This window comes from Leptopilina heterotoma, unplaced genomic scaffold (genome assembly GCF_015476425.1).
Source record: "Leptopilina heterotoma isolate Lh14 unplaced genomic scaffold, ASM1547642v1 Lhet_70, whole genome shotgun sequence".
Classification (NCBI taxonomy): Eukaryota; Metazoa; Arthropoda; class Insecta; order Hymenoptera; family Figitidae; genus Leptopilina; species Leptopilina heterotoma.
In genome coordinates this window covers 2,754,931-2,768,631 of record NW_025111162.1, presented here as the reverse complement: position 1 = coordinate 2,768,631, position 13,701 = coordinate 2,754,931, and the positions used below count along the sequence as shown (strand labels likewise).

General features: G+C 29.5%; 2 protein-coding genes across 5 annotated transcripts; both read right to left on the bottom strand.

Moving 5' to 3' along the window:
* Positions 1–1,109: 1,109 nt before the first annotated feature.
* LOC122510547 lies at positions 1,110–4,997 on the bottom strand. 2 transcript variants are annotated; one of them, XM_043625298.1, is made up of 5 exons: positions 4,747–4,997; positions 3,963–4,669; positions 2,675–2,772; positions 1,547–2,482; positions 1,110–1,238 (listed from the first exon to the last, which is right to left on the bottom strand). In XM_043625298.1, exon 4 carries the CDS (start codon positions 2,479–2,481, stop codon positions 1,558–1,560), a length of 924 nt encoding a protein of 307 aa, XP_043481233.1. In that variant the 5' UTR covers position 2,482; positions 2,675–2,772; positions 3,963–4,669; positions 4,747–4,997; the 3' UTR covers positions 1,110–1,238; positions 1,547–1,557. The 2 variants fall into 2 exon arrangements, with proteins under 2 accessions (XP_043481233.1, XP_043481234.1); XM_043625299.1 differs by lacking the exons at positions 1,110–1,238; positions 3,963–4,669; positions 4,747–4,997 and having other exon boundaries at positions 1,472–2,482; positions 2,675–2,876.
* Positions 4,998–6,379: 1,382 nt separating this feature from the next.
* Positions 6,380–10,598, bottom strand: LOC122510544. Of its 3 annotated transcripts, none has more exons than XM_043625293.1 (3): positions 10,502–10,598; positions 10,090–10,403; positions 6,380–9,583 (listed from the first exon to the last, which is right to left on the bottom strand). In XM_043625293.1, exon 3 carries the CDS (start codon positions 9,535–9,537, stop codon positions 7,069–7,071), a length of 2,469 nt encoding a protein of 822 aa, XP_043481228.1. In that variant the 5' UTR covers positions 9,538–9,583; positions 10,090–10,403; positions 10,502–10,598; the 3' UTR covers positions 6,380–7,068. The 3 variants fall into 3 exon arrangements, with proteins under 3 accessions (XP_043481228.1, XP_043481229.1, XP_043481227.1); XM_043625294.1 differs by having other exon boundaries at positions 6,380–9,578; XM_043625292.1 differs by having other exon boundaries at positions 6,380–10,403.
* Positions 10,599–13,701: the final 3,103 nt, after the last annotated feature.

The window sequence follows — 13,701 nt, the reverse complement described above, 5'->3', positions numbered from 1 at the left end:
CAACAAGAAACATAGTTTTAATTTTATTGAGAAGAATAGAAAAAAGAAATGAGTGAAAGTTTTATTATCCTCCGTTGTTATGATATTGTGAAAATATTCATATTGGTGCGACAGCGAGGTTATGTCGGTTTGTTTACATCGACTGTTTTCGGCACTCGCCCCGAGTTAACTCCGGGTTAATGGTGATTGGTTAGACCAACAGAATGTTTTTCTTGATTGGATAATATTTAACTCAGGGTTAACCCTGGGTGAGTGCCGAAAACAGCCATCGTTTACATGCGTCGTAATTTTAATTAATTGGTTGATTAATTATTTAAAAAAACAATAAAAAGTGATTTATAAAGAAATAAAAATGTAATTGTGAATAGAAAATTATAGTAATGTGTTGTCAAGTATTTCTATTAAATTTACCGTGAAATTTACAACTATAAAACTTTACTTTAACCAGAAAAGAAATTATCATGAACAGAAGACATCTTTTCATCCATTCTCATTTACATTAATTTTTTCTCTTAATAAATTAGTTTTCATTGCCTCTTTTAAAATAATTTTTTAAATAATATTAAACAATTAATTAATTAAAATTACGACAGTCTGTAAACAAACTTACATAACCTCACTTTCACGTGAGATCAAGTGTCTTAGTCTTAAAATTCCTTACTTATACGCCGGTTAATATCTATTTCCACTTTTTGATGTCTTTCCGTACTGTAAATGCTCTGAATTAGTGACATTTCATTGATTTAACAGAGGTTTAATAAGAATATATAGATTCAGAAAATAAATCTGTTTTTATATAACCATTTGTTCCTGTGAAATTATTGAATTTTAAAAAATTTTACCTTCAGAAAAAATTACGTTTTAATACTATAGCTTTTAAATTGAATTTAATATTACTTAAATAGTAAAATTTAAATATTTTAAACAATATGTAAGTGATATTTAAGTTCTTTCTTTCGAATGCAGATAAAAATGTTTTTTTAATTCATCGAAACATTTTGAATTAAAATAATAATATTCAACGAGACATACATTTGATTTCAATGAATTATTATTATATAAAACTTTACAATTTAAATTTACTTTACATATTTTAATGTGAACAGTAATGTGGATGTATTAAAAAATTTAATTTTTATTTCAGAAAAAAAATCTTTTGGAGTGAACCACTAGCGGATATCAGCTTGCATTATTATACTCTGGAGCCATTTCGAAACCACTACGAAGTTGAATTAGATCTATAAATAAAATAAGAAATATAATAGATTAGAAAAAAAACTTTTAATTTATATTATTTAAACTTTGGATTATTTAATTTCAGAGCAGATTAAAATTCCCTGAATTTTTATTTATTTATTAATTTTATTTATTAAATTAAAAGTTTAATATATATTATTGATTTATATTAAAATTTAATGAAAATATAAATTTAAATAATAGATCTCTTCTTCTAAAGAAAATCGACTGAAATTATATTTTTATCTGACTTGGATCAACATTTGTAACAAAGTACTGCAGCATTTTCAACAAATGAAAATAACTATACCTTTTTATCTCTTAAACAAGCAAAGCATTATTGAAGTTCTTCAAGTCCTCATACGATAAATAATCTATGATTTGACAGCTGGAATCAAGGTTGAAAGAGGGCAATTTTTGGAAACATTTAAAGGCATTTTTTATTTGATTAGCCAAACTATTTGCATCGTTAAATTTTTCTGCTAACAAGGATTTAAACAAAGCCAGATTAGAGAGTTTTAAATTCAGTGCTTCTCTGAAGTTGTCATCAATTAAAATCTTCGCCACTTGTCTAGCATTAATATGTAAAAGAGAACGAATACTGTACTCGTTTCCTTCAAGAATATTTTTATTTCCAAAAATATCCAATGTAAGTACTAAATTTTCAAAAATTTCTCGATTTTCTTTTAAATTTTGAAGTTGCTTCATCAGAGGATGTTTGGATATTAAATCGTCAAATTTTAACCATAAAAAGGACAAATGAATCATATCATTAATGCTAGATTCCTCGTCGATGCTTAGAAGATACTCCATTAAGTCGAAATTATTAATCAAGATTTTCAAATTATTCTTATCTAGTTTTATTGTTTCACCGCACAATATTGTAAGGACTTTGTCATTTGTAGACTCACTTAAGCCATTAGTGAATAAACCACACTCGATTGCATTTTTGATGAAATGATACGATTTCTTGCAAAATATCATGGTTTGCAATAGAGTATAGCCATTAACTAAAATACCTAAATCTCCGCAGAAAGTTTGAAGCAGTGTTTGAAGACAACCGAAAGGCAGATCACGTTTGATGACAAGATAAATTGCAAGAGTAACAATGTTATAATCATCAACAATTACGTCGCTGTTTTCCATTAAGTAATTATTGATTGCTTGTGGATTCAATGATGTAGATAATTTCAAAATCCTCTCCACATGATCTTCGTAAAAAGCTTCAGGGTACTTTAGGCTCATGCTTAAAACGAAAATTAAAAATTAATAAAATTCTGAAACTTTTATGTTTAGGGTTAGAATTTAATGCCAAATTCAATAAATAATTTTATCAATTATGTATAAAATTAATTTCATTACTGAAAAATTGAACAAGTCTTGTTAATAAAACAAATTTGTTTTTCAATAAAAACAATTACATTTTTTGTATATTTACCTTAAATTTGTAAGCTTCTATACAAGGAATTTCCAAACGTCTAATTTGCAAACGAGAATTTGCAATATTTTGAGAGGCGATTTCCATTTGTTTTTTCACTTAACACATTAAAAAAGAATAAATGAAAATTTTAATAAAATTTGTAAAATAATTAAGAAAATCATAGTAGAAATATAAAAAATTAAACAATGCCTTCTCACATTTCGACAAGTCCTGTTATTTTCAGAATAAAAGCAAAAAGTTATAAAATTTGAAAACAAATTAAAAAATTAAGGAAGATGTCGACTATATCAGCAATTAGTGACATTTATTAGAAGTCAATTGAACTCTTTGGTTTAGAGTCAGGTGTTATTCTTAAGATAATTATTCCGATATGGTTGTCGGTAAATAATTATATTTTTTGAATTTTAATTTTTGATCTGAAAAAATAAGCTGCGTGAACGACTGCACTGTGCATCTGTGAGGACTCGAACCCCAGTTAATAGCTGCCTTTCGCGGGACTAACGCCTACCAATGCACCATGCCAACACAGCCTGGACGTTCACGTTTCTTATAATCTCAGATCAAGCCCATACACTAGTCGAAGAGCTGTATAGTTAATGTAGGAAATTATTTGCTGATGAAGAATTTTAATTAAGGAAGATTTCGACTATGCTGTGTTGGCATGGTGCATTGGTAGGCGTTAGTCCCGCGAAAGGCAGCTATTAACTGGGGTTCGAGTCCTCACAGATGCACAGTGCAGTCGTTCACGCAGCTTATTTTTTCAGATCAAAAATTAAAATTCAAAAAATATAATTATTTACCGACAACCATATCGGAATAATTATCTTAAGAATAACACCTGACTCTAAACCAAAGAGTTCAATTGACTTCTAATAGATGTCACTAATTGCTGATATAGTCGAAATCTTCCTTAATTAAAATTCTTCATCAGCAAATAATTTCCTACATTAACAAATTAAAAAAATTACATAATAGACCTGTTCCAAAAAAACAATTTTACGAATACAATAATACAGAAGTCCCTTTAGAAATTTACATACCTACAAGATTTCGTATGGAATTTAAAAGATGTTTAAAATTTTGTGAATTAAAATATGTAGCATTTTCGAATGGATTTTGCAAAATTTTTCACAACAATTTTGAATCAAACTCCGCAAAACTTTTGTAAATTGTCCAGAAAAACGTATTGCGTTATAAGAAGCCATATTGAAACGAACGTGTAATAAATTAAAAACTTTTTATTTTTACTCGAAATTTAATAAAGCAAATTACATTTATATGTTACCTAATATTTGGTAAAAGTTCAAAGGGGCTTTAATTACACAGAAGCACAAAAAAGTGATTTAGCCAAGACACTAGACTAGTATATTCCCCATATATTTTCCTCCGCTGAATCCAAATCTGAAGTCAGAATTATTTGATTGGTTCTTGTTTTTGAATTATAGTCAAAAGACGATTAAAAAAAGAGAAATAAAAAATTCAAATTTGAAGCTAGAATTGTGTAAGTGGCTCAATATTTTGCAATAAACTAAGCGATCTGATAAAAAGTACGAAGTAAAATAAGAAAAAGTCAAATTTTTGGCGACGTTAGTGTACTTCAATGTATTTTTCCCCGCTGCAGACGAATTCGATGATAATTTTGTCAGATTGTATGGAAATTTTAAGAAAATCTAAAGAAAACTGCTAAAAAAAGGAATTAAATTCAAAAGAGACAAATTTGTTTAGCTTTTACATATTCTTAATGCATTTCTTCTCCTTGAATCCAAATTCGAAGTCAGAATTGTAAATAAATTTTCCTTTTTTTATTTTAATTCATTTTTAGTCGTTTCTTGAGTATCAGTAAAAAATAAGAACAGCCTTGAATTATAAAATAATTGATATTAGTGTTAAAAATCCGAATAAAATTTGAAGAAAGAATAATTCTTCCTCATTTTCCGGAAAACGACAGCGAGTCTATTATTCCAGTGCAGGAGTTACAAAGGCGTTATTGGTCTGAAAATAAAAAATTAATTGTAAATAATCTTTTTTCATAAAATTAAATAATGTTTTATTCAAAAGAAATTTATTACCTGTAAATAATACATCAATAGTAATGTATCCAATATTTTGAAAATCAGGAAATCATCTCATGACGTCGCAAATAACCAAAATTACGATTTCAGGGTTAATACAGAAGCCTGTTTTTAAATTTTCATGACTTTTCCTAGGTTTTCCTGTATCAAATCTGATAAATTTCCAGGTCACCTTTTTAACATTATAAATTAGAGAAATTTTTTCCGGCATTGAAATAATTTTTCCCAGTTTTTTTCACATCAACTTTAAATTTATTTGACTTCGAACATAATCAAAATTTCATGAATAATTAAATTCTTTTGCGAGTTTTTGTAAATTTTTTTTTTAAAAAAAGGTTTTTTTAAAATAATTTTAATTGAAAATTTGAAAAACAATTTAATTAAACAAATTTAAAAATTAAAAAGAAATAATCTCTTCTGTTTATAATTCCAATTGAAAATTAGATTTTTCAATTTTATTAAAATCATATTAATAATAATAGAATATCTGCAAAGATTTTTACTATTTATGAAAGTAATTGAATCCTTCCAAAGAATTCTATTATTTATATGAAAATAATGTAATTCTTGAGAAAAATTGTATTAAATTTCTTGAAAATAATTAGTAATAATTAATAATTTTAAAAATAATATTATTATTACGGTCACTAACTTCTTTAAAAAATTAAATAATTTTCAGTTTAATTTCACAAAGTTTCTATTAATTTGATCAATTTTAAAACAAGTTTTATTATCAAATTAATTATTTTTAGTTATTTCAAATTTAGAGAAGAGTATAAATATCTATAAAAATTGAAATAAAAATCAATTCTTTAGAAACAAATAAAAATAATAAAACTTTTTTTAATTTTGTGAAAAAATTCCCGGTTTGGCATAAAATTCCTGGCTCATTATCGGTTTTTCCCAGTAAATACTTGACGGTTTGCCCACTTAGAAGATACAGAGAAGACGTAGAACTGCATGCATTAGTAATTTCCAGCGACTCCTCTCTTAGTGTTTTTTGTGTGGTTCCAGGATTTTCCGGCGACGACCACATTAGACCTTGAAAAACGTTTTTTGTTAAATCTTGAAAATTTATTAATTCGACCTATTTTTTTTTATATAAAATTTTTTAAATAAATTTTAATTGAAAATTTGAAAAATAATTTAATTAAACAAAGAATTTAAAATTTTTTAAGAAAATAATCTCGTCTGTTTATAATTACAATTGGAAATTAGAATTTTAAATTTTATTAAAATCATATTAATAATAATAGAATTTCTGCAAAGAATTTTAGTATTTATAAAAGTAATTGAATCCTTCCAAAGAATTCTGTTATTTATGAAAATAATTTAATTCTTGCGAAAAGCAAATTCAATAAAAAATTCCAATATCATAAAAAAATTTGATCATTCTGTTACATTATCATTAAATGCTATTATTAAATTTGTCTTATAATTAAATTAAATAGTCCAGAAAATGAAATTTTTACAAAAGCAAATTCGATAATTTGTAAAACTTGCGATTACAAAAATCCAAAAATTACAATTTTTTGTCACATTTTTTTTGCACTAACTAAGACTTAATTTAAATTATGTTTAAAATTTAGTAAATTAAAGCAATACATTATTATTTTAATATATTTCACTTACTTTCTCACATAATATAACTACATTTTTAAAACGTAAACAAAACCTCTTTTCAATGTTTTGACAGTCCAGTTCGACATTCCACTCGTCTAATACGCCAAGGCGCAGAAACAACATAGATAGTAGGCAAACCTCTTGAAACTAGTGCCTTCCATTTTAGAAGGCATAATTGAAAAGTACTGTACAGTATCCCGCTTATTCCCACATCACTTGCGTCAGTTTGCAATTTGAAACTTCTATTTGGCATATAGTGACTAAGCGTAACGGACCGAACAAAATTGTTTTTCATTTCTTGAAACGCGATAGAATGCTTTTCTAACCATCTCCATTCCCCTGAACTACTTAACAGATCTCGAAACGGTCCCACAAAATCGGCATGCCTTATGCTAAACCTTCGGTAGTAACCGCATACCCCGAGAAATGCCTGCAGTTGCTTTTTGTCCTTGGGACACGGGAAATCATTAATTACCGATAATTTATCCTCATCTGGCCTAATTCCTTCTGACGAGAGTTTAAATCCCAAAAAAGATACTTCCTCGCAAAAAAAGCCGATTTTTCAAGACTCAACGTAAATCCACTGTCTATTAATTTTTTAAATAATCTCGACAAATGATCTAAGTGCTCATCGAAACTTCGCGACGCTACTAAAATATCGTCGATATAAACTGAAATAAATTCAGACAATTCCTGTCATAATGCGATATTCAACGCGCGTATAAATCCGCTTTCTGCCGTTTTTAGGCCAAAGGGCACACGCGTGAATTGATACAGGTGACCTTTAAACAAAAAAGCAGTGTACTTTCGCGATTCTTCTTCCAAAGGTATCTGCCAATATCCCATTACCAGATCCGTTGTCGAAAGGAATTTTGCCCCCTCAAATTTCTGGAGCAGCTCCTCCATAATCGGCGGACTTTCATTATCTGATTTGATACATACGTTTATAAATCGTGCGTCTAAACAAAGGCGTACATCCCCGTTTTTTTTAAATACTATACGTAGGGGATTACAACAATCGCTATATGAAATTTCTAGAATTCCCAAACCCAGCATATAGTGAATCGCCTTACGTACCGCATCTCGACGACTTAACGCGACAGGGTATGATTTTCTCACAATAGTTTTTTGTTTCTCGAGAGTAATCCGATGTTCATAGACATTCGTGCAACCTGGACGCTTTGAAAATACGCGACGATATTTAATTAAGATGTCTTTAATCTTTTGTTTACTAGCTTTATCAAATGACTTTAATTTAAACAAATATTCGTCAATTTCCTGAGCAAACTCTTCCATATTGTACGAAACTTGTTCTGACTCGATATCATTACTCGATCTCTCTTGAATATTATATCCGTCGATTTCCTGTTCGCTATTCGAATTCTCTCGATCATTATTATATTCATTTGTTGCAGTTACGATACGACAATTAATTTCTCTTTTCTCGGACATTTTAAATGTAACTAATGATTCCGGCAAAAAATTTCCGGCTATTTGAATTTTTTGATTTTCGATATCTATCATACATTTAAATTTTAACAACCAATTAATTCCAACTAATACATTCGTCGCCAATCCCGGTACTATTAAAAATGGAGCTACGAAATTGTTATTCTCGATTTTAAGTGTTAATTGCACTTGTCTTCGAATTGTCGTCGATTTTTTTCCCACCGCAACACTAACTGTTATATTACTCACTGGCAATTCTATGATTTTAGTATGCTTTTTTAACGAATTATAAAAATTTTCGGATATCGCGGTTACCTCGCTCCCACTATCTACTAAAACAGCGACTTCATGATTTTCAATTGTTGCACGGATTCTCGGGCTAACTATTTTTGTCTCGATTTCACTACTTATCTCATTCACCCCCGGTACTACGTCCCAACATAGATCGTCAATAAATTCCGATATATTAGAATTCCACATGGCATTAATACTTGAACTCGGTTTAATATTATTTCCCCCACTACGGTCCTCATTTTTATCATTTGTATTTACGTATTGAGCGCGTCCGTTGTTATTCGATGATTGTCCCGGTTGTCTCCAATTTTTCTGTCGATCGCTTTCAAAATTTCGCGACCTACTTTGCTGTTGACCCGTCGGTTCACCATTGTTCTTCGCAATGGTATTCCCCTCATTTTGATTATTTTGTTTATAGAATTTATTATGATTCGAATTATTAATTGTCGATTCCGTATTATTTTTATTTTTCGAGGAAATTCCCCCTTCAATGTCACGACGAGTTGCATCCAGCCGATTTAACGCTTGCATTATTCTTGACGTGTCATTGTAATCAATGGTAGAAAGTACTTCCCTGACCCTTTGCGGCAATTGTTTAATTATTAGGTAATTAACTTCGAATTCTTTTAATGACGATAAACAAAATTTAGCGCGACTTAACTGCTCCACGTAATACCCTTGTAAAGAATTTTCATTCGATTTATAACGTCGACTTTCCCATTCGGATTTTGCCATCATACGAGCTTCAATCGAATAAAATTCTTCGAGGAATTTATTTTTAAAGTGTTGGTAATTAATAAATGGGAAAGAACGAGCATCATGCCACATTCTCGCCTTACCGATTAACGCCTCTTCTATTATTACGAGTTGTAAATTTTCGGAAATATTTTTTCTAGTAAAATATTTTTCTATGTCACTGATAAACTCAATCGGATTTTTATTTAATCCGTCAAACTTTGGTAAAGGAATAGTTACTTGCAACGAATCAAAATATGACACGATACCCCTCATAAAATCATTTTGGTCACCGTGCCGTTCGTTATTCCCACAAATCCCCTCACGCGGTTTTTTACTATATTCTTCCCGCCTTTTATATCGACTATCATCTTGTTTATCAGAATAACTTGACTGTCCCTCAAATTCAGTAACACCATTATCCTCCGTTCTGTCGACTATATTATTTTCAATATTATTACTTACATAAATTTCAAAATTATCGGTTTGAGCACCTACGTCTGTTTTTAATCCACCTTTGCCCATTTCAGCAAATTTATTATTCCATTGTTGTTCAAAATCGACCTTCATTCTTCGAATTTCATTTCGCAAGGTCTCGTTTTCCTTATCAGATTCAGTCCGTTGTGTTTGGACTCGCGTCAACTCATCCTTCATTTCCCTCAATTCGGCTTGTAGTTGTAAACACATTTGAAAGCCTTCGTCGTTGTCATTGATTTTATCTTTAGCCGCTGACCTCGTATTCGCCATTACATAAAAATAAAATATCGAATTAGAATTTAAAAATATTATACAGTTTTATTTTTGCAAAGAATTAATTGCCTCTAGTTGGGCGCCAATTGTAACAAATCTTTTTTACTCATTTATTCTTATCCTCTTAGTTTTAAACAAAATTGAAATAAAAGATAAGTTAATGTTAAAGTTACGAAAAAGAAATTATGCCTAAGTTTAATGATGTATGAAATTTATTTCCGTCGACAATTAAATCAATATAATTTACAATATAATTTATCTCGCGATACGATTCGAAATTTAAAACAAAACTAACACTTTATAATCAGATAATCATTCATACGACACATACACTTACGCACACCAAAATATAATCGTCGCAACGTTTGTCAAATAATTTTTATATAAATAAAAATGGAGTCGAAAGAAATTAACTCTTTGCAAATAACGTAATATCAAATAGAATGGATCAAGGACCAAATGTGACAAATAATTATTTCGTGGACTTACCACAGCGTCGGTGATTACAATTATGGGTAGATACAAACACTCATAGATGATTGCAGTTGGCGGCAAATGCAAATCCCTCCTTCACGTTCAAGTGTAGGATCGGCCAAGTCCCGATGTTAAACGTAAGGATGTTTTTTAGGAAGATATTTTCTTTTTATCCTGGAGTGTATTGTACAATAAAGTTCGGCGATTTATCCAACAATTTATTGTGATGTCGGCACAGAACAAATTAATTTCCCAGACGCTCGGCCAGTTGTAAAGAGTGAGACTTTACCTCCAAATCATAGATGCTACAATGCTTCTCGCACCAACCGCTACAATTATAAATTCATTTTCTTTTGTTACAATAACTGAATTTACTAACAAATCCATTTTTTTTATACAACTTCAGAGATTCAAAAATAATACATACCCCGATTGGGCGTTATGACACACTTAGGGAGCAAAGCACCCGCTGTTTGTCACGATTGCACGCAATGCGTGATGATGGTCCCTGACCACTACACGACTTTTGAGAAATTCGACAATTAGACCTAGGCATGGTAGCCCCCTCCTACTTCCACTTCCATATCACATTTTACTCACAGCACACATCTTCACTTATACCATACGTCAACTCGCACACAATTCCTCACAATGTATATTTAAATACCCTACAAGATAGTTACAATAATTTAATAGTTAAATAAAAATTTTCAAACAAAAAAGTTGAGAAAATGTCATTTTTCACAATTTTTGATTTTTAAAATACTAATAATTTCGAAATTTATTACGAATTAGATTTAAAAACAGGTCAATCGAAGCGTTTTTTAATGCTCTACAAGTTGGTAACGATAATTTTAAAGTTACTTATACAATTTTCAACAAAATTTTTAAAAAAGTCTTATTTTCCAAAATTTTTGATTTTTAAAAGTTTAATAACTCTGGTTAATATGGACGAAAAATGTTCAATTAGTTCTCAAAAGATGCGCCTAAAAAAACTCTACAAAATTATGGAAAAACATTTATAGGTGTCCTAACATTTTTTTAAAGTTATGGGCAAAAAACGTTTTTTTGCAAAATTAAAAATCAAAAAAAATTTAGTTAAACTTTATTAATATATCAGAAAGTACTCTCACTTTATGTCCGCAGGTGAGATATACAATTTAAAAACAATGCAACCCAAAAGCTCTTCATGATTTCGAGATATTTATGAAAATGTGATGTTTACACACACACACACACACATATGGAATGACATTTTTTAAAAATGTCATTTTTGAACTTCTGAGGTAAAATAACATAAAGATATGTCAAAAAATCGAACTCGAAAAATTTTGGTATTACAATACTTCCTCTATGAGGAAGTAATAGAAGTATATGAATAACTTTTTATAAATATGGTAAAAGTGATTGAATTTTGAGTCAATCAATATATTTTTAAATACTCTACAAGATAGTTACAATAATTTAATAGTTAAATAAAAAGTTTCAAACAAAAAAGTTGAGAAAATGTCATTTTTCACAATTTTTGTTTTTAAAATACCAATAATTTCGAAATTTATTATTGAATTAGGTTCAAAAATAGGTCAATCGAAGCGTTTTTTAATGCTCTACAATTCCCAAGTAGAAATGTAATACTGGCATAGTACTGACACAGTACTGACTGACAGTATAGCAGTACTGACACCAGTACTGGGAAATTCCTGGCTGGTAACGCTGTCCAGTACTGGTTTTTTACCGGCAGTATTAAAATATCACTGGCACACTGAAAAAATTTTGGGCAGGCTGCAGGCTTTACATGAGTGCCGCTAGAGCTCGCTGCCTCAAGCTCGCAGTTAACCTCAATAAGGCGAGAATCTACTCCCGAAAGGTAAGCAGCAACTCCTCAGGGGCAGCTGCTCACCTTTCGGGAGTAGATGCTCGCTTTTTTGAGGTGAGCTGCATGCCACGTAAGCTTGGAAGTGATTTTACTTAAACTTCCTTTTGAATTATGGGAAGGATATATACAGTGCTATAATAATGAATTCACTGTATATTATAGTTCTTTAAAAAAAAATTATTATAAATATATATCTTATACTAGGGGGGCTTCGCCCCCCTGCGCGCTTCGCGCGCCAACCCCCTATCTCTATTTTTATATTTATTTTAATTTAAATTTTTATAAATTTAAAATAATTTTTTCTTACATGGAAAAAACTGCATGGTTGGGACAACCATATATATATATTGAAAGATACGGGATATCCATTTTTTTCTATGGATGTGTCAACTAAAGAAATGGATGTGGTATATGGATGTGATAACCTTAAAAATGGATATTCCGTATTTTTCAATATATATGGTTGTCCCAACCATGCAGTTTTTTCCGTGTATATGAATGCATCATAATAAACTACATACAACCCCCTATCTGTATTTTTTATATTTATTTTAATTTTTATAAATTTCAAATAATGTTTTTTTAATATAAATGCATCATAATAAATTACAATAAGTATATGACAAAGTACACATGGATTTTGAAGTAATGAAACAATCGTTATTGACCTTTTTTTAACCTAGGGGAGACTGGGGTAAACCCGCGCACAGGGTAAACCCGCTCACCAGCGATTTAACGCGATGAACTCAACTTAAGATGGAGATATTGATACTGTGAATAGTACTTACCATTCAACTTATATTAACGAACTTTCGTTTAGTTTCATGAATTCAACATAGAATCAGAGGCAATCAAATGTTTTTAGAGGTATCAGAAAAAAAAACGTTTTTTGGATTTTTAAGTTTTTCGATCATTATTTTTGAGTCTTAATTTATTTGGCAAATTTTTTTTTGTTGCTATTGGATGTCCTTTTTTGAAGTACATGTATAGTTTTATCTTATTTCAAAAAGATTTAATTAAATTTATTCTGAAATGTGAGGAATACACTCGGGGTAAAGTCGCTCACGTGAAGTCGGGGTAAACCCGCTCACTTAGTTTTTAATTTAAAATTTAGAATAAAATAATTTCGCGTATTATATTTCAACAATAACACAATTTATGACTTATTAAAACCAAAATTGTAACTACATTTCACTTTCTCTTAATAAAATATAACACTATTTAAATCCATAGTTGTAATTCATAAAATCTATGTTCATTATTTATTAAACCAATTTGTTGTTTATAGAAATGTTTATATAACTCATAAATTATCAATAATAAATCATACTTAAGACGGGAATAAGACGAATTTTAATATTTAAAAAATAAAACTGTTCCGTCTTGAAAAGATAAAGTGAGCGGGTTTACCCTGGAAAATTGTGATTTCGAAATTTGGTATATGTGTATTAAAAAGTTTCTCTAAGTAAAACTAAAAAAGATAAATCAAAAACTCTTTTTTATTTTTTTAGTAGAAATCATAAGCTTTCAAATGATATAAATTAACTTGGATTTAGAGAATAATTTCCTAGATTTTTACCGACCTGAAAAAAAGTGAGCGGGTTTACCCCAGTCTCCCCTATATGTGAAAAATTAGATTAAATTTTGACTTATATTTTGACTCTATTTAATTTTAAAGTTATGTTTGCTTTCCCACCTATTATTTTGACCTAATTTTGGTGTTTTATTTTTACTCTCTCACCTATAACTTT

What these genes read in the sequence shown, in the direction of transcription:
- LOC122510547 (XM_043625298.1), bottom strand. Translation starts at nt 2,481, where the DNA reads ATGAGCCTAAAGTACCCTGAAGCTTTTTACGAAGATCATGTGGAGAGG.
- LOC122510544 (XM_043625292.1), bottom strand. Translation starts at nt 9,597, where the DNA reads ATGGCGAATACGAGGTCAGCGGCTAAAGATAAAATCAATGACAACGAC.